This window comes from Mchenga conophoros, linkage group LG16 (assembly GCF_057382185.1).
Source record: "Mchenga conophoros isolate Kocher_MC1m ecotype Shallow Benthic linkage group LG16, M_conophoros_male_GT1.1, whole genome shotgun sequence".
Lineage (NCBI taxonomy): Eukaryota > Metazoa > Chordata > Actinopteri > Cichliformes > Cichlidae > Mchenga > Mchenga conophoros.
The window spans coordinates 30,600,893-30,620,525 of NC_140541.1; the positions used below are offsets into that span (position 1 = coordinate 30,600,893).

The window sequence follows — 19,633 nt, forward strand, 5'->3', positions numbered from 1 at the left end:
TATGAGCAAACAATCAGCAACAGTGGGAAGGAAAAACTGCTGCAACCTCTGCTAGAATCTGTCAAGACTGGTTGGGGGTTAGGGCAACAGATGCAAGTCTTCAGAGCAGTGGCAGCGTGACTTTTTTGTATATACCTGAACCTGATTTACCTTTTAATTTGCTTACTTTTCAAAACACATCGTAGGTAAAATACAATCCTTGAAATAGTAATAACACAGTATCCTCAGCAAAGATGAATTAAACAAGTTTTATTTTAATGGAAGTTTACTTCAAGTCTTCAGATTTTTACTGTCTTTTATTTGATTACTTTAAAGTATATGATTACATTAGAGTAATTAAATAAAGACAGTTTTGATGGAGCTCCTGACCCAGCCCAAGCTCTCTATGAAGACGAGGAAAAACTCCCCTAGGGGGGCCAGATTGACGGGAAGAAACCTCGGGAAAGCCCATTCAAAGAGAGATCCCCTTTCCTGGGATGGCTGGGGGGGTTACAGGAATTCCAAAACACTGAAATTTAAAGTGGGCCAATTAAAAAAATTATTTCCTGAAAAAAAGCAAGGTAATTCATACATCACACATAAATGATAACGTCTGAATTGTGTGTGTTTGTGTGTGTGTGTGATATGCTTATCTCAGCCACGTGTGATGCTGTAGCTCCTCCAGCGTTGGCCGCGTCTCCGGGACTTTGGTTAAACACGCGTCCAAGAAATCCCGGCAGTCTGGAAAGAAAGGAAAGAGAAAAAACATGAAGATGATAGTTCCAGTGGTCCAAGCCATCAGTCAGTCTTGAAGTGTGACGTTTTCTTACTTTTGGACAGATGTCTTTTGAATTTCAGGCGCTTTTTGAGGAAGCTCGTGGTGTTAAAGTCCCCCGCATGAAGCGCTTCGTACAGAACCACTCCCATTTGCCATACCGTGGTGGGTCCACACCTGTAGCAACTGCGCCCGTACCACTCGGGAGGGGAGTAAATTTCTGTACCTAATAAACAGAGACAATTGCAATTTCTTCTAAAACAAAAGGCGAAAATTGTGACATCTGTGAAGAGCAAGAGCAGAATATGTTACCATAGAAGACGCGGTACTGCGACTGCTCCTTAACAAAGCAGCTCAGTCCAAAGTCGATGATACGAACACGCGGTACATCTGAGCCGGTCTCAATTAGAATGTTCTCACTCTTGATGTCCCGGTGAAAGATGTGTTTATCCTCCAGGTGCTTCGCAGCATCAACCAGCTGCTTCAGAATGACCTGGAAATAGAGCAGGGCGATATGACCAAAAATATTTATCAAGATATACATTTGAAAAGTTGCGATAACGATATAACTGACGATATAATTGACACTAGACAAAATACTTTACAACTCCACAACTTTATTAGTGCAAAAAACCCCATCAATGTATTTTCACTTAAACAAGCAGCTGTTTTTTTATGTCCATTATAGTTATATAAAAATGTAACAGTGCAAATTCCTTGCTGACAGTTTAACCAAAAGGCATTTCCAGTGGAAATTGGCCGACATATCCTCAGCATAACCATGTATAATATCCACAAAACTTAAAAAGAGGTTATACACACACAATACGGTAATATAATGTTGAGGTGCAGTACGTATCACTCCGCGAGGCGCCTGCCTACGATAGCCGTAATGCTCCGACAATCCATCGAGCGGTGCAGCTTTGTAGCTTAGCAAAGTTGCCGTGTACATAAAATCGTTTTGAGGTCAGTAAACACAACCAGAATTCATCAATAAGTCACACGGGATTATAAGGGGCACTGTCGAGTTTCAGAAAAATCAAAGGATTGATTTTAAGTGTGCCGTATTTTCCAAACAACACGGTAATAACGACGCCCCGCTAGCATTCGCTACCAAAAATTGTGCTTTGTTGTGTATCTGACGGACAAAAGCTAAACCAGTTCCACACCACTAAAGTTGCAGCATTTTTACAAACCAGTTCTGGTTCATCCGTTTCATTCAACGATCCACTTTTGCTCTTCTCTTTCTGCGTCACCGCCATGTGCGTATGTAAACAAGGGCACTGCGCATGCGCGTTTTACCCATATTCTATCGTGATATTTCATTTTCCTATCGTTGCCCAAAATTACACCGGTATTACCGTGAACGGTATGATATAGCCCAGCCCTACCTGGAAACGATGAAAAAGACAATAATCAATCAATGGGTTAATGTTTCTCTAACACTCTGTGCTTTGATTGAATGATGTAGAGTCTAAGACTCTTCTAAGGCAAGTCAACTTGCCTTGGCCTTGTCCTCTGGCAAAAATCCTCCATTTTCTTCTATGTATTTATCCAGGTCCACAGCGGGGACAGGTCTCTCCATCACCAGGATCAGCTCTCTGCCAAAGTCGAACCACTCCAACAGAGACACTGGGGCTGATGTTTCCACTGATCCATCTGCTTCAGCTGCAAGCTTCAGCATGATGGCAACTTCCACTGACACATTCTTCCCGTTATCATCCTGAAATATTTCAACAAAGTGGATGATGAGGCACAGACGTTCCACAGGTGAACGCTGCATGCAATCCACTAATGTAAAAGCAATTCAAGTTTTGCATATTTACCTTCACTTTGCAGTACACGTTCCCCTTTGGGATGTGTTTGATGGCCACCTAAAAGACACAGGGCATTGATGAGCATTTCCTCAGTATGACATAATTAAAGGTGTAAAACAGCTTACGCTATTATCCCTTATCTGCGTTACTGCCTGTCTTACTACCACCATCTGAACACTTACTGGTAAATGATCCTTTATGCGGTAGCCAGCAAAAACTGCTCCGCATCCTCCTTCTCCAAGCCGGTGCTCCTCCACGTATCTCGCTTGGAAGTCACCTAAACAGACAAACACAAATTGGGTTTTACTACAGCTGTCACACAAATTACTCTCTGCTGTACCCTAAATGTTCATTTTGCTCTTCACCTGAATATAAAAGCCAAGCTGCTTGCTACTTACGTTTCTGTTCAGCCACTGACTTTTTGGCAACAGTTTTGGTTTTGTCCTGGTCCACTTTCTTTTTCTTAGGTGGGTCCCTGGTGTCTCCCGCAGCTTTCCTTTTGCCAGCCTTTTTGTTTTTACTGCAGCTCTCTGAAATCTCTATGCTGCAGTCTGCAGATGTGGAAAACACCAAAAGCACGTCAGCTTATTAGATAATAGACACAAATATCTCCCAAACACTAATATCTTCAAACTAGCAACCAGATGTACACTTAATCTACCTCTCACTCAACTAATTAGCCTACCTTTACCAGTGTCCAACCAGGAAGATGCCTGCCCCTTGTCACCGCTCACATGGTCAAGAAGTTTACGCTTCTTTGCTGTGTTGGCTGTCCCCGCTTCATCTTGTTGGACCTTTCGCTTGACTCCCCTGACCACATGAGCAACTGAGCTGGTGGAAGGACCAGCCTGCTCAGAGACCCTCCTTCTTTTTATGGGGGTCGTTTTTTCAGGACTGGCCTTTCTTTTAGCCATCCTGCTCTTACAATCTATAAACAACAACAACAACAACACATTAGTGAAAAAGAGCGCTCGACATCAGGACTATCCTTTTGCTAAAAAACACACCAACACGAGTCCAAACTAGGTCTACTAAGTCTAGATACTGATGACACTTGTTGCTCTGTTTTCACTGCTCAGTCCAAGAATAAACTTGTCACATTATTTTACCAAAAGACAAAGTGCCCCAGTAACCTTTCTTTGATTAGACATGTTGCACTTAGGTTAGTTTCAATCAAAACCAGGATTTAAATCCTCTAAAAATGAATCGTTTTATACACAGAGCCTCAACATTGTTAGAAATGTACATTCTGTTATTTGGGGGATTTTTTTTTTTTTACTTACTTTGATCTCCTGGATCTTTCTTATCTGCCTCAGTCGTAACTTTTCTTGTTTCCCTTTTCATCTTAATTTTTTGAGAACTTTTAAAATAGAAAATGTCACCTTAATGAGTGAATAGTCCTTCAAATGTCTGGATGCTTGACTTTTCTAACTAAGCTGTATAAGTCAGTTCTGTAAGTGAGCTTTAAAAGTAAACTCCGGAGACTATGGCAACACAACATTAGAACCTTGCCTTTTAGTGACATCACTAAAAGGCAGTGTCCCAAGTAGTTTAAAGAAAAACACTCTGGCAGACAAAGCCATAATATTTCATATAATTCAGTAATTTCACATTAAACTTTCTTTCATTATCCTTTCATTATTTGTTTAAAGACTTGATGTGTGGATGCTACTATGAAGACTTCTAGTTGAGCAAACACTAATAAACACTGACTAGTTTATCTGAGATAAAATATAACACTTTTTTATTAAGTCAGTGTTAACTCTTTTTTTTCTGTTAGGATCATTCAATAGTACAAAGCGAGGGTAGGTCCACGCAGCAGGAAGTGATCATCAATTTCTATCACTTTGTCAAAGGCTGAGCGTAGGGTGTCACCAGTGGAAAATCTTCTGTGGGGCGAATCATCGGAATCAGCGTCGGACAACCCTGCATCACCGCAGAGCGCCACGCAGACACTACACACTACTTAATATCGTGATCAGAACCCCACATACTGCCCCAAAAGTTTATTAAATCCCTGCCAACGTGTTCCTAAAATTAGAGGACGCCACAGGTACAAACTGACTGCAGCCTTTATTCCATGTGTTTTGTCTGTGAATGCCCCCATGTACACATTTAACCTCCACCCACTCCAACACCAATAATGTCCCGGGGCAAAGCGGGGTTTGGTGAACCAGGAGCTGTGCGCAGCCCGTGTCCACCAAAGCCTGGTGTATACCCCCTTGACACCTTATTAGAATGCTGTACCTCCATGACTGCCTGGCATGCTCTGCTCCTTCTGCCCTGGCAACCAGATGATCCTCAGCCAGGGTGGCTTGCTGGTTGATGGCAGGGGACCCCTCGGGTGGGCCACTTTGTCCAGCAAACCAATGACTGTAGAAAACATGGATGATCTAACAGTTCTCCAAAAGTATATAAAGTACTTACCTAAAAAGCAGTTAATGTCATGTTGCATTTATTTATTGTTATTACATTGTTTTACAGCAGCTAATTAAAAACCATCATCTTAACTACATGTTTTGTTTTTTTATTCTTTGTTGTTATTGTTTTGTTTTGGAAGTTGTCCTGTAGGTGATGGTGTAGCACAGAGACTGAACTAGTGGCTAGCTAACATAAGAAGGATGTACTTGAAATGTACTGTATTTGAAACTTGCATCTCATCTTTGCAGCGTTCACTTTGAAGAGAATGTCTTTACCAAGGACTCACAGGTTAAGTAACTTTACAATTTTCCTATTACAATATATAATTTTAGAGCACGATTACAGCTCTGCCATCTTGATTGCAAATTAAATACATCTGGAATACGAACAGCTGATCGGATCGGCAAAGCGTGTTTCTGGAATATTATGTTTTTGTTACTGCAAGCGCTTTTTATGCAATTTTTGCAAAGCTATATGTGGAAGGAAACCGTGACCTAGGACAAGCTGATGGCATAAGATTTAAGTACAACTCTGGTTTCATATGCAAAAAAAATTATTGTGCTAGCTTACGCGGTTCCCGGTTCTACAGGGATTTCAAAATAGTTACGCAAAACAGAGCGTGCCTGCTCCGACCGACTTTAAAGGGTTAAACATGTAACAATCAAATTGCATCTTTCCATTGCCAGCCTTCTCATTTTGTACAAATCCAGCCAACTCTTCCAAGTTTGTGTATTTTTTAAACCCTTACAAGAATTGAAATGTGTCCCAAATATCTGTATCCCATCAGAGGCTAGTTTCTTAAAGGAGAGGTAATAGCTGCTCCACCATAGGACCAGTAGGACCTCCAGCACACAATGAACACTTAATTAACATTAACACATTTATTAAAACACAATTTTAAACAATAACCCTTTTCTTTTAGTGTGTTTCAATTTGTTCCTACCGCTCCATTGGAACGGTGTACTATCCAGTAACAGCATCCAGCTGGCAGAAGCATACACCTGCAGCAAGGAGAATCTACCAGGCAGGATAGCACAGCGGAGTCATCAGATCAGGATTATCATGAAGTGGTTCATCCAGCAGGAACAGGATACCAAAAGGGGAGAGAAAAAACACAGAAAGCATAGTCATGACTAACTCAGTGTCACTAACAGCTCATCTAGCAGTCTTAACAACTGCTAGACGGGCGACCGTGGCTCAGGGGGTTGGGAATCGCATCTGTAACCGGAAGGTCGCCGGTTCGATCCCAGGGCTCTCTGTCCTGGTCGTTGTGTCCCTGGGCAAGACACTTTACCCTACTTGCCTACTGGTCTTGGCCAGAGGGGCCGATGGCGCGATATGGCAGCCTCGCTTCTGTCAGTCTGCCCCAGGGCAGCTGTGGCTGCAACTGTAGCTTGCCTCCACCAGTGTATGAATGTGAGAGTGAATGAATAATGGCATTGTAACGCGCTTTGGGTGCCTTGAAAAGCGCTATATCAATCCATTATTATTAACATCATAAAGATACAGGCTGGCCTATATAAAAAATATTAACAGAAAAAATAAATGCTGTTAACCAAATTTTTTTAGGCAAAAACACATAATCTTGATATTTGACCTTGTATCAGCCGCCATATTGGAAAGGTAGCCAGGTTTCTTTAGCTGCCAGCTTGCTAACAGTCTGCTATCCAGCCCGGTAATAACTTCATTCACATATTTTACAACATTTAGCTTTCTTCCTTAACAAAAACATCGCAGTTGTGGATTTGAATCTCGCTGCAGCATAATAAGACCCAGAACATTCAATTTGAACATGTGCTGCAAGCTAACTCCCCAGAGGAGTTCATGCAATGGCCTGTCGGATTCGGCTCATGACTTCTACTACCGAATTATGTGTATGTATCCTCTCTTGATTTATTTCCAAAGTTTACTCACTTGATTTGGATTACTGAATGGAACCTAATCATTTTATTAATCTATACACACAGAAATAGCCACACAAACTAAATTAGTTGGTCAAATTTTATTCAGACACTTGGTGAAATAATCACACAATGTGGTCCTTCTAATGACAGCAACATACTGTTGTTAGGAGGTGGTGGGATTGTCACATGCAGTGAGCTAGCATGATTTACTTAAAGCTGATGTGATTCCCAGATTGGATGAACTATTTGCATTTTCCTCATCATTATTTTTATTTTGGTTTTCTGATTGCTGATTGGTAGTGGTTGCCAGAATTATGCTTTCGCTTAAAATACAGTGTTAGTCACTAGTGCCTCAATTTCTTGGTTGTCTAAGAAAATCATCCTATCAGAGCCTTCAAAAACAAAAAATAAAAACAAAAAATATACTTTACAAAACATAATTCCAATTAAAATAGTTAGCTGGGTAAAATGCCACATGTTTTATGTCATGGTACAGTTAGTGCGATTCTTGATTCTTATGATAAAATGTAATTATATTTTAATCCCACAAATTTCTTTTTTCTTTTTATGAGAGCTCACACACTTAAAGGATAACCCAAAGTCACACACTTTACAACAGCAACCTCATTTTATAAATGCAATACACTAAAAAACAAGGGGAATAAAAGCACAACATTAAGAGCTTTTTACAGAATAAATTGCATGACTGCAGTGAGAAAGCAGTAACATCACGACAATGTCAGTAGGGACTGGGGAGAGGGTTTAAGGAAGGATTCGAGTGCCGGTCTTACAACTGCAGCACAGAGCAAATTCTGCATCTTCAAGTTAGGATTTTAAGGGGGATAAGGGGCGGGGACACCAACTGATGTGCAACTTCTACTAAAGCTTTAGCATAGGAGTAATACTAATGATTCTTGACGCCAGCGAGGCTGACAAAGTGGTGTAATTGTTTTTTGTTAAAGATAGAATTTCCTATTACTAACATCATTTAGAAACTAGGGTTTGACTCGTGTGTGAGACCGTAATTTTCTTTACTTTTCTTTATTTATGTAACTTTTGTTTTCACTGGCAATTTAGTGTTAGTGGACAATCACAAGGATGATTCAAGCACCTGTTTTCACACCATAGGACTGATCGTGGATGCAAGCTGCAGCAGAAATCTGAGCAGTCTGCTGATCGAGGGCTTAAGGAATCACTGAGGTGTGTAAAATTCACATTGCATAGCATCTGCTCTCAATGTACAGGACAGAGCTCATAAAGTGGATCTTGTGTCTGCCTCCCCAATGAAAAGGGCGCTGCCATGTAAACGAGTAATGTAATTCAATCTGGACGACACAGCAGCTTTCATGTCTGGAAGCGGACAGCAACCACATCTGCAGGTTCCATCTCTGTGTAGCCTAGCCTAATTTGTTTATCATTACTGGGTTGGCTTTCATCTGTGGGTTCGGAACAAGTGTTTCTGGCAGCCTCAACCTCCACAGTAATGACCTACTCAGTCTTCCTCCAGACGCCGTGGGATCCAGTGACCTCCCTGTCCGGCATATGACTGTCCCCTCTGAAATCACTCTGAGACAACACACACAATGACGTTCTATGGTTTAAAACAAATAAGAGACGCCTTTTTGTTCAAGTCAGGGTTTTGTCAGAAAAGTAAGGTAGACTTTAATGATTTGAGATTATTTGCGTTGAAGACATTTTTATTTCTGATCACTATGTTATTGTTTTTAACTTTGTTAAGAGAGGATACATACAGATACATCCAGCTCTAGATAAACATGGCATTTACGATAAGTTTCAGTCCGGTTTTTGTTGATTTCACTGCACAGAGACAGCTCTTCTTAGGGTCTCAAGTGATATCTTGATGAATAATGATGCAGGAAAATGCTCTGTTCTACTCATGTTGGACCTCACATCAGCTTTCGACACAGTTGACCATCACATCCTCATTGAAAGGCTGAAAAATTGGGTTGGTGTATCTGGAACTGCATTAGAGTGGTTCTCCTCTTATCTCCATCACCAATCCTTTTTCTGTGGCAGTCTCCAATTTTAGGTCATCCTCTACTTCCCTTACTTATGGTGTCCCTCAAGGGTCAGTTTTGGGGCCTTTATTGTTTTTAATATATCTTCTCCCCCTCCAGCATACAATGGGCTCTTCTTCATTTCTTATCACTGTTATGCTGATGATATTCAGTTGTACATTTCTTTTATCCCCAAGGATTTATCTAAGCTTCAGCGTCTGTATGATTGCTTAGATTTGATCAAACGTTGGATGGCTGCAAATTTCCTCCAACTCAACGAGGGGGAAACCGAAGTCCTTGTATGCGCCCCTGATAGATTTTTATTGCAGATAGTGATATCTGCAATATACACTCAACAAAAATATAAACGCAACACCTTTGTTACTGCTCCCATTCCCCATGGGATGGACGTAGAGACCTAAAATTCAGTCCAGATACACAATATAACCATCCCTCCCAAACAGTGGTCACAAATCAGTCCAAATGTGTGGTAGTGGGCACATCTGCCATATTGAGATAATCCATCCCACCTCACAGGTGTGCCACATCAGGATGCTGATCTGACATCATGAGTAGTGCACAGGTGTACCTCAGACTGCCCCAAAAAAGTGGTCAGCACCTTTTCATTCAGTTGGAAAAAAAAGAGAGAGCTGAAAAAGGCACAGATAGACCTCAAACTGCCAGACCACTCCTTAAAGACTGAATGTCCAACCAGATGGGGATCTAGGCAGGCCATGGTTTCCAGAGTCCTTGAGCAGCAGAAGGCCATTGCCCATGTCCTCTCCCAAGACAAAGGAACCAGGCACCTCATCCCCTCATGGCAGGACATTGATGTCCTTGAGGCCATCAACAAGACCTTGGGACCTCTGGTTGAATTCACTGATGCACTTTCTGGAGAGAAATATGTGAGTGTGTCTTTAATAAAACCAACACTCCACCTATTTAACAACTCAATCTTGGCTGAGCAAGATGATGACACAGACCTCTCAAAATGCATCAAGAGGAGAATACTGGAGTACCTAAATGAAAAGTATGGTGACTCACCAACACAAGAGTTGCTTGACATGGCCACTGTCCTGGACCCAAGGTTCAAACTGAGATATGTAAGCGAGGTCAGCCAAGAGACAATAAAAGCCAGACTGACAATGGAAATGAAGTCCGTCATGGTATTTATAAAGATACTAAACATCTATCTATCATTATTTATAGTAATTATTTAAGGATTGTATTTTAGAATGCCAAACCCGAGACAGATAAAACTGGTTCCTCATTCTGTGTTGCTGTCATTTTATATTTGTCCCATTAAAGGAGGCTGCAGTGATGGGGACACCCGTTGGTAACACGGAGGTTGCTGATGATGGTGCATCAAACCAAAAGAAGAGGAAAAAGGGCCTAAGCAGCTTCTTTAAGGCCCCTCACAGCACAGCTCCAGGTGCAGAACATGCTCTTCAACTGGACCGGGCCATAGCTTTTGAGCTTCAGGCCTACCTCCAGGCAGGGACCCTGGACACAGAGGAAGACCCACTGGGGTGGTGGAAGCTATCACAGAACCTCTTCCCACGACTCTCCATCCTGGCAAAGAAATATCTTTGCATCCCAGCCACAAGTGCCTCATCAGAAAGGGTCTTTAGTACTGGTGGAAATGTTGTCAACTGCCTGCGTGCATCCCTGAAGCCTGATCATGTCAATAGGCTGGTGTTTTTGGCTAAAAACCTTTGAAAGGTTGCAGGAACCATGTTTTGTTGAGCCATTTTGAGATTGTATGGGACTCGGGCCTACTAGTTTTTATTTATTTCTTATAAAAGGTACTACTTTCAGTGTTTAATTTTATTTTTGTACAGGCTGCAATTTTAGTTGACATACCTCAATGTCAGTTTGATGCAATTGTGCATTGTGTGGCTACACAGCTTGCCTTGATGTTTGGTTATTTGCATGCATAAATATTATGCAGTAGTTTGAAGTTCACTAAACATTAATGTTTACATTTTTTTATTTATTTTTTTATATTGCAAACATTTGCACGGTTATCAGAATTTGCACATTATTTTATATTATTTTTTGACAATCTTTAAAGCAATTATTCAATGCATTGTTATTGTTAAATAAATATCGTGAAATAATCGTGATCTCAATTTCATTGAAAATAATCGTGATTATCATTTTTGCCATAATCGAGCAGCCCTAACAAGGGCTACATCTACCAAGGAGAAAACAGATTCCACTTCTTGAGGTGTGTGCCAGGCGGGCGCCAATAATTTTCATGTAAATCAAAAATAGGGCCATCAGATAAATCAGTGTGTTACTAATTACACTGGAAAAAATAGAGGCTGGCTCTGGAGTTCATGGAGCTTATTCACATTCTGTGAGCAACCAAAAAACTGTTTAGTGAGAGACTTCTTCAAGTATGCTACAAGCCAGAAAGAAACGTGGTCATTCCTGCCAGCAGCCACCAACCTCCAGAACAACATGAGCTGATGGTTTCATCTCCACAATTTGTACAGTCTATCTAAACCACGTGTCAAAGTCAAGGCCTGCGGGCCACATCCGGCCCGGCATACATTTATATCCGGCCCGCAAGATCATTTTATATAGATGTACTATTATTGTTATGCATGGCCCGGCGATATGAGGCGCTAATAATATACAAACTACAGATCCCATAATGCAGCGCTGAAGCCTCCTTGCTGACCGCTAGGCTAACTGGGAACATTCCCGCGTCAATCAAGTCAAACTTCTGTTATTGCGAAGCTAGCTGCTCACAATGGTGGAGAGAAAAGTTGATTCTGAATGACTGCAGCTGTAGTGAGCATCCGTTATTCAAACATCAACAAAATATCTTACAACTAATGAACTTACCATATAGCACTTCAAAAACTTTAAGCCCTCGAAATTCCCGCTTTCCATGGCACCCAACGAAGTTATATTGCCTAAAAAGAGCATTGTCCATAATGTAGGCCATCATTCTTCTTGTGGCTTCATCAACAGTGCTCCCTCTGATCTCTGCCACAACAGCAACCTTAGGACACGCAAGGACAATAATTTTACTGACAGTAGTACCATCAGTCACACCTAAAAGAAAGCAAGCACAGCTACACAGTAATTAGGCTCTATAATATTGATGCTAATTGACTGAGAAAGAGTTAGGTGTCAAAGTCAAACACTGTCTGATGTGAATGCAAAGAGCTAAATGATTCACCAAAAGTAATTTCTTAAGTTTTGGGTTTGGCATGGCACAACTTATAACTAGGTAATGTTTGGAGAAGTTATTTTATTAACAAAAATAGCAACTTTTGTTCAGCTCTCCTCCCACTCCTTCATTGCACTGACCATGTTCGAACAAACAGCAACTTTCCTTGATCATAACTGCTAGCATGAAACACAGACTGATTGAGGCATTAATCATTGAATATTGTTATTACATCATTATTATTTACCACTTCTTTTAGGAAGACAGGGTCTGCCAGTTTTTGCTCCAGTGCTGCCACATCTGCTACTGTCCGGATGGGAAATACAGCACCCTCGGGTAATACTGCAGCAACTGGTCCATCACGTTGTGTAAGGAGAGACTGTAGCATTCGACTGTGGATCCTCTGAGTGTCCTTAATGTCTTCCAGGAGGGTTAGAACACGTACAAACATGCTCGTATTGGTGGCTTGTAGAAGTTGTCTTGGAACTGTTTGTGAAACCACAGGTGAAGGAGTTGAGGGTTGTAGCGGCTGAACAAATGGATGAGTGATGTTCAGGAAGTGAGTTTCACTTGAATGTCTATTCTCCATTGCTGATGGTGGTGAGGTCTCTGGCTGTTCCGCAGTGTTGTCCCAATCCTCATCAGAGCTCGACGGGATCACTGGCCTTAAAACAAACAAAATACAACAAACATACACACACAAATAAATAATAAACCAAACACATAATTTAGGGTACTGGTTAGTCCTACAAACTAAAAACATTAATGTATATAATGGCATCAAAAAAAAAGTCTAAAACAGATTTTTAAAAGTCAACAACTTATAAAGCGCTATTTTGAAATCATATCTGAACCTGATGAGCAGCAAGGGTCTGCTAAAGAAACTGTCAGGTTTTTTTTTTTCTTATAATCTCAATAATAAATTTTTGCTTTTAAGGTGTTTTCAACATAATTACCTCCTTTTCCGCTTCCCTTTCCCAATCTGCTTCCAGAATCCAAATAAATTCCACCAAGGAAGGTTTCTAATGGGAAGCAGGAAATGCTGTCTAAAGGGCCAAACTTCCGTACATCTTGAGCTAGGTGTATTAAAGAATGTATATTATAACCAACAAAGTCAAGACCATAAATCAAAGCAAAATCTTTCACAAACTGCTTCAAAACATCCTCTGCATAATCACAGTCAGTTATCAATATACAAATCAGGACTTAGAAGAATTCTTGTAGATACAGATAACAGTATAGAGTATCTATACATTTGGCTTGGTATATTATTCAGTAGAACTGGGCTTGTGTAAAGCAAAACTTGTCTCAATTCAGTTGCTTTCTACGTGCTAATTTCAATGAGAGCCCTTGGTTTCCTTGCAAAACTTTAAGGAAGATATTGCCTGACAGAAACCATGAATGCTGAAATCAGTTAGAATTTGCATAGACTGTCTGCATTTTCGGGGACTTTTTAACCAAAGATAAATAAGCTTGCGCATTACCCCCATATCCCACACCCAGCTCGTTCAAAGTGACACCCCAACCTGGTGCTCTTTGTTGGCCATAGCACAAAGTTTCATCAGTCCTTTAGTCAACAGAAATTTCATGATAACATAATCTTTAGCATGTTCATCGCAATCGTAGTGCTCTTCCTCAAGTGTTTTATTCTCAAAAGAATCAGAGTACAATATTAAGTCCTGATGATGCTCTGACTCATTTTACTGTGAAACGAAACTAAAATGTTCAACAACTTTCTGAGCTCTTTGTCCTCTGAGATTGCTCCATTGCTTTCTGAAAGACAGCTCACAGATTCTGAAGCTCCAGGTTTCATCACTCTCCAATCAAAATTCAAAATTAACTGAACCAGCAGCAAAAGAAGATCCAAACTACGCTTCACATTTGATAAATACTGTCATTAATTCCCTCTTCCTGTCTTGTTTCCACCACGATTGAAAAAAAAACAAACAAAAAAAAACAAAACATCATACTTCTTGCACAGCTCTCTCGTAGTATACTTCAAGAAAAGTTTCCCCATCTGAAATATGTTTTCCACATTATTCCCTTGCTTATTATACATCAGTGTACAGTTGTGCTTAGCGCTGTTGTCAGTTGTTTTTTGTGCCAAATTATGCCAAATTGCAAAAAACTCACCTTGTTCACTAATAAAACCTCTAAAAAAAATTTCTGTAACTTTGCTCTGCTTTACTTCAGCAGCATCAGGTAATGTTCATATATTGATTCATGGTTTTCTTCAGTTTTTGTTCAACTGCAGAATATTTCTAAGGCTATCTGATTTAAAAAGCCACTCTAGGAAAATCTCCTTTTTTCTGTGTTTTATCCTCAGTTACTTTGGCATAAAGACATCTCCTGTGATGCTTACACCAGCCTTAAAAGCTGTTGTTTTACAATAAAAGACCCTGACATCACTTTATAAAGTAACAATTCTAATTGTTACAAACTCAAAAAAAGATTCCTACAAGTATATTTCTGGCATGCATCAAATTTTAAATAGAAATGAATTTTGAAATATACACTGCTTCTTATGTCAAAGTCTGTAAAAATAAAGAAAGAAAGAAATCACACATAACCCTTGCTACTATTCACTCCACTGTCCAACAGCAAAATCAAACCAATATACAGATATTAATAACATATTATTGTAATAGTGTGACTATGCAATTTATAAGTAGCCATAGTCATAATCAAAACAACAAACATCTCAAGTTTTGAGATAATTGCAAACCCTCCTGGCCAATAACCACACAAGCTGTCCATGCAGGAAGGCTGATAAAGGAGCATGCACAAAATTCAAACAAATTTAAGCCATAATGAAGCAAATTAAAATAACAGTGCGCATGCACAAATAAGGCATCAGACAAACACTTAAAGATCACAGATCTTTAGGACCACATCCAAAGAGCAATTGCTTTTCTTTTTTATAAATAAATAAATGTGTAGATTCTAGCCAAATATACATTACAAAAAGGAAAAAAGGAGGGCCACAGCAATCATAGTAACAGGAGTTGGCACTGTGGCCCTAACAAGACCGACCAGTTCTGCTTAAATAATCAGTTTCCCTCATGTACAGAGCTTGCACAACAGTAAGAGGCAGATTCTTGAGTCAGTACAGTATTTCTGATGAAGTTCTCACTAAAACAACTACACATATAAAGTTGCATACTAAAGTGTGTATAAAAAAAAAAAACCCAAACAAATCAAGAATACCTATATTTTCTTTTTTGCTTTTTCTGGAAAAATGAGAACAATGGCAAGAAAAATGATGATTATGTCTTCTACAGAAATAGAGTGCTCACTGATCTGCCTCTCTGACTGCTGTGCATGCTCCTGACACAGGGGCAAAAGCTGGGGACTAGTTGCTCATGGCCATGGCCTACCCTCCTCACTTAGCCGTTAGGAATGAAGCTAATAAAGACAACACCAAAGCAATTTTGGTTGCTCTGATAGTGAAAATACCCTCCCATATTCCTCCTAAAAAACTAGAACTTTGTTAAATTGGTCTAATACAGTCCTTTATTAATACTAATCATAGAGAAAAACCAAGATAATGTTTAAGTACAACTTGATGTTAAGTACATGCAGTCATTAATTTTGGTGCTAGTTAAGCAGTATACAGGACACCAGACAATGCTTTCAAACTGTGAAAATTGGCTAAATCCAACATTACCTAAAAATTTAAACTAGCTTAGCCTTGCGTGAGTGCTAGGAAAAAGTTCGCCAGCACTTGTGCCATACATTACTTTGCAGCATCATAACTTTGTAAACATTTCATTTATACTTAGGGATTCAAATTAAGTCAAAAAGTTCTTACCGTTAGTGCAGAAAATAAGTCCGTAGCTCAAAGATGAACTTAATCCAAAAATTGCCAGCTTAACTGTCAGCTTTGTCCAAGGGCGCAAAATGAAGAATGTTCCAGAATGGGGGGACGGGTTTGAGAAAACCTCGTGATATTTCATGAAATAACGCGAGATTTCGAAAAGCACTCCTACATGGAGTGAAATTTTTTTCCCACTCAAATGTAAAACCATTTGTTTTATTTTATTAAGCGTCTTACAATTTTAAGTCACATCTGTTCTTTGTGTTTCACTTATATTAATATATTTTATATGTATATTTTGTTATTAATTAAATATACATATGCTGCCTCTGGCATAATTTATTATCAGTTATTTCATCTTAATTCATGTTTATACTTACACATGACTAATAATTATACTTAACTAAGATCGTTAAACTCAGTTGCCTGTTCATGCAACTTCCCATATGTTACCCATATGGTGCCCATAGAACATAGCCCATCTGGGCTGGCTCAAGTGGGTCCTACTTGGCTAACCCAGGTGGGTCCCAGATTGGATGCCCATTGTAAGCCCATCCCCACTTGGAACCCCCATAGCCCATGTGGGGCCCACATACTGGTGTTTACTGGGCTGCTACCTTAGATTGTAATTCCATTCCATAAAAACAAGGAAAGTGATATTAGTCTGCACATCTTCCCTGTTGGCAAGTAAAAAAAAAGAGGCAAAATGCTCATGGACAATGTCAACTAAATGCATCGAGAAAGGAGCAGAGAATACAGCAGACGCTCATTTGGAAGTTCTCTAAGTGTCACAAATGCTGTAAGAATGAAAAAAGAGTGACTAAAACCAAATGCCATACAGACCATTTTCTCCCAGGAGGAGTCCAAAGGCCCCCTGAGACTGAATCAAAAACGGTTTTAGAAATGTGAAAGACTGGAAATATTAGATGCTCTCAAGCTGGCAGGAAACAATCCATTCTGAAAGTCAACCAACGGTCACGAGCCTGGTCATGGAGAAAGTGACAACCTGCCAGTAAGCCCAGGAGTCTGTATATTGACAGATGCAGCTACAGCAACCAGTGTTTGAACCCGTGTTTAAGAACAGTGTTTACGTAATATAGATAAAAAAGGCAAGGGGAATTATATGATGGTGGCAGATGCTAATCTGTGAAATTACTGTTCATCCCCATGCTAAGGTGATTGATCTTGATCCTGAATAAGTATAAAGTGCGTGTATCATTTAATAAGGTCCACAATAACTGAAGGGCATCTCAGTGGTTTCACAAGGATAGTCAAATGCTTGTGTGTGGGAAATATGATGTGTGTGTGTGTGTCTATGGTTGTGTGTGGGTTTTATTCTCAGATATTCAGCTGATATCGGTTGACTCATGTCTACTAACTACTCTAGGCCGAGGCATTCCTCATTGTTCTGTCAGTGGTATGGTTTACATTACCTCCCTTTCACACAATAAGCAGATTCTACTTCCAACTTGCGTTCTGCATGTCTTAGATTTTTAGAAATATTATCTTCATTCCTCCCCCTCTTTCGTGTCTAGCCAGCCCTCATTAGTTTCGGCTGATGTGGATCGCTTCACCTGTATCACATCACTAATCACCCTTGTGTGTATAGTCCACTCTTTCTATGTTTCTTTGCCAGTTTGTCTGTTTGTGGTCTTTGAGTTTTCCTGGGGTTTGCGATTTCCTGCTTTTGGATTCCTATGCTACTTTTTTAAATTTGGTGTTGGTTGGTCTTTGCATTAATCCTTTTTTTCATTTAGACTACTTCCACATCCTGTGTTTGAAAAATCTGGAAAAGCAGACGTCTTCCATGCAGAAAGCATGGGAGCTGACATTTCTTTATTGTATTTATATATTTTTTTGTTTTTAGTTCCTTTTGTTACTATGTACAAATGTCTTTCCATCTGGGTATCTGATGCAATTTTCCATTTTAGTTTGTACACACATAAGCTGGTCATGAATTGGCAGGCACAGCATACTGGGTGTAAATGAACCTTGGGGCTCTGCTGGGTCTCACCTCCCACTTCTTAATGATAGTTTGCTGAATTGTTCAGTATACATTACACAGAAGAATAAAAATTTATAGGCATATCAGTAACAGCCAAGAAACACACTTAGTGCAAAAATAGTGCAAACATATATATGTTAACTTAAATTTGTAATTGTGTTTTTGAAATGTGGAGTAGGAATTAAGTGTTTTAAAGTCTCTGAGCTGCATAATGGGAAATGAGTGTTCACATCTGCACAAATAAACTACACCAAGGGGGAAAGAGTTTGATTTAAACTGAGTAATCAGTGCAGGTGTGATAACACCCTTAGTTTCTATTTCTTCAATTTTGAGCTTTTTTCAATTTACCTGGTACCCAAAAGCTTTTTTACATAAGCAGTCCTGTAATATGATGTTGCTCAATTCAGTGTTTTGTATGTCAGCCGCTGAGTGAACAGTGTATTTACAGCACACTAGAGTATCAGTGTAATGCCTATTTAAGCTGACATGGACATGAGGAACCTACCAACAGCAGATGCTTGCTGTTTCGCTACGTTAATGTTAAGTTAACAAAAACCAAATGATCCCTCCATAATTTAGAAGTCCCGCATATATTGATAACAGGTTTCTGCTGATGGTAAAATTGCTGTTTAAACACGCAGACTTCATTAGATAAACCTGGCTTTGTTTTGGCTAATGTTGGCTAACATTAGCCTACATGGTTAAAAAAAAAAGTAGTAAAATCCAAGCTAGCTGGCTAACTGTAGCTTGCAGCTTGATGTTATTCTCCTTTAAATCGTCTGTGAAGCCACATTTGTGTAATGGTTTTTAATGTGGATTTCATTTCTAAGAAAGTGTTACCTTAAACCAAGCATAAGTGTTGAGTTTATAAAAATCTCATATTTTAAGATAAATCTAGACAGTAGCAACAGAAAATGTCCTATAATCAATAAAAGATGCCCTTAGTTTAAAATCAAGTTACAAACCAGAATTTGTAGAAGGATAGCAGCGCATCTAAACACTCTGAGGCCCATGTAATAATAGTTGGCAACCCTAATCCTACATAACTATTTTTGAAAAAAGGAAAAATGAATACAACAAATTAATAAAACAAAAATCACATATTCTGAATGTTTAGGGCAGGGGTCGGCCGCATGCGGCTCTTTAGTCCTTATAGTGCGGCTCCGCGTGGTTTGGGAAAATAAATTAGAAGTATTTAGCTGAAGTGTATTTTATTTATGTTAGTTCTTTTTTAACTTGTAGTTCTAAATTGGAAGATTATTGTGATATTGAAATATAAAAATATAATTATATTCTATTATTTTTTCATCGCTCAAAATAAGCGTCACACTCGTGGAAGCCAGTATACCCGCCGACTTTCAACCCCAGGTAGGCCAATTATGGATCTTCAGATCCACATTATGTCAGCAGCTGTTCTCCACCGTGAACTATGTTAAAAACAAACACCGCTCACACCTCACAGATGACAGCTTACAGTTCTGCGTAAATCTGAAAGTGACTTCGTATAGCTCCGATTTGCAGACGCTGTGCGCAGAGGTTCAGGAGCAGAAGTCCCATTGTAAACATATCACAGCAGACCCGACGATGTTTGCATGAACATGCTTTACAGCTTCTCTTTATTGACCACTTTTCACACATGGCTGCTGTACACACACAGCCAGCTGTAGCTTTGCAGCTCGCAGCCCGACACATACCAACACAACAGCATAG

At 39.7% G+C, this 19,633-nt stretch overlaps 3 protein-coding genes across 3 annotated transcripts; 1 reads left to right on the forward strand and 2 right to left on the reverse strand.

Moving 5' to 3' along the window:
• Nucleotides 1–277: 277 nt before the first annotated feature.
• Nucleotides 278–4,214, reverse strand: LOC146557078 (serine/threonine-protein kinase pim-1-like). Its single transcript, XM_085249903.1, has 9 exons — nucleotides 3,855–4,214; nucleotides 3,257–3,499; nucleotides 2,970–3,122; nucleotides 2,754–2,848; nucleotides 2,581–2,628; nucleotides 2,259–2,477; nucleotides 1,067–1,247; nucleotides 810–980; nucleotides 278–720 (listed from the first exon to the last, which is right to left on the reverse strand). Exons 1-9 carry the CDS (start codon nucleotides 3,913–3,915, stop codon nucleotides 629–631), a joined length of 1,263 nt encoding a protein of 420 aa, XP_085106029.1. The 5' UTR covers nucleotides 3,916–4,214; the 3' UTR covers nucleotides 278–628.
• Nucleotides 3,362–16,040, reverse strand: LOC146557079 (uncharacterized). The gene is made up of 7 exons (XM_085249902.1): nucleotides 15,913–16,040; nucleotides 13,058–13,177; nucleotides 12,349–12,766; nucleotides 11,771–11,930; nucleotides 5,936–6,009; nucleotides 4,819–4,944; nucleotides 3,362–3,499 (listed from the first exon to the last, which is right to left on the reverse strand). The coding sequence occupies exons 3-6, from the start codon at nucleotides 12,688–12,690 to the stop codon at nucleotides 4,873–4,875; spliced, it is 648 nt and encodes a 215-aa protein (XP_085106028.1). The 5' UTR covers nucleotides 12,691–12,766; nucleotides 13,058–13,177; nucleotides 15,913–16,040; the 3' UTR covers nucleotides 3,362–3,499; nucleotides 4,819–4,872.
• Nucleotides 10,223–11,075, forward strand: LOC146557080 (zinc finger BED domain-containing protein 4-like). Its single transcript, XM_085250079.1, has one exon. The coding sequence runs from the start codon at nucleotides 10,235–10,237 to the stop codon at nucleotides 10,631–10,633; it is 399 nt and encodes a 132-aa protein (XP_085106205.1). The 5' UTR covers nucleotides 10,223–10,234; the 3' UTR covers nucleotides 10,634–11,075.
• Nucleotides 16,041–19,633: the final 3,593 nt, after the last annotated feature.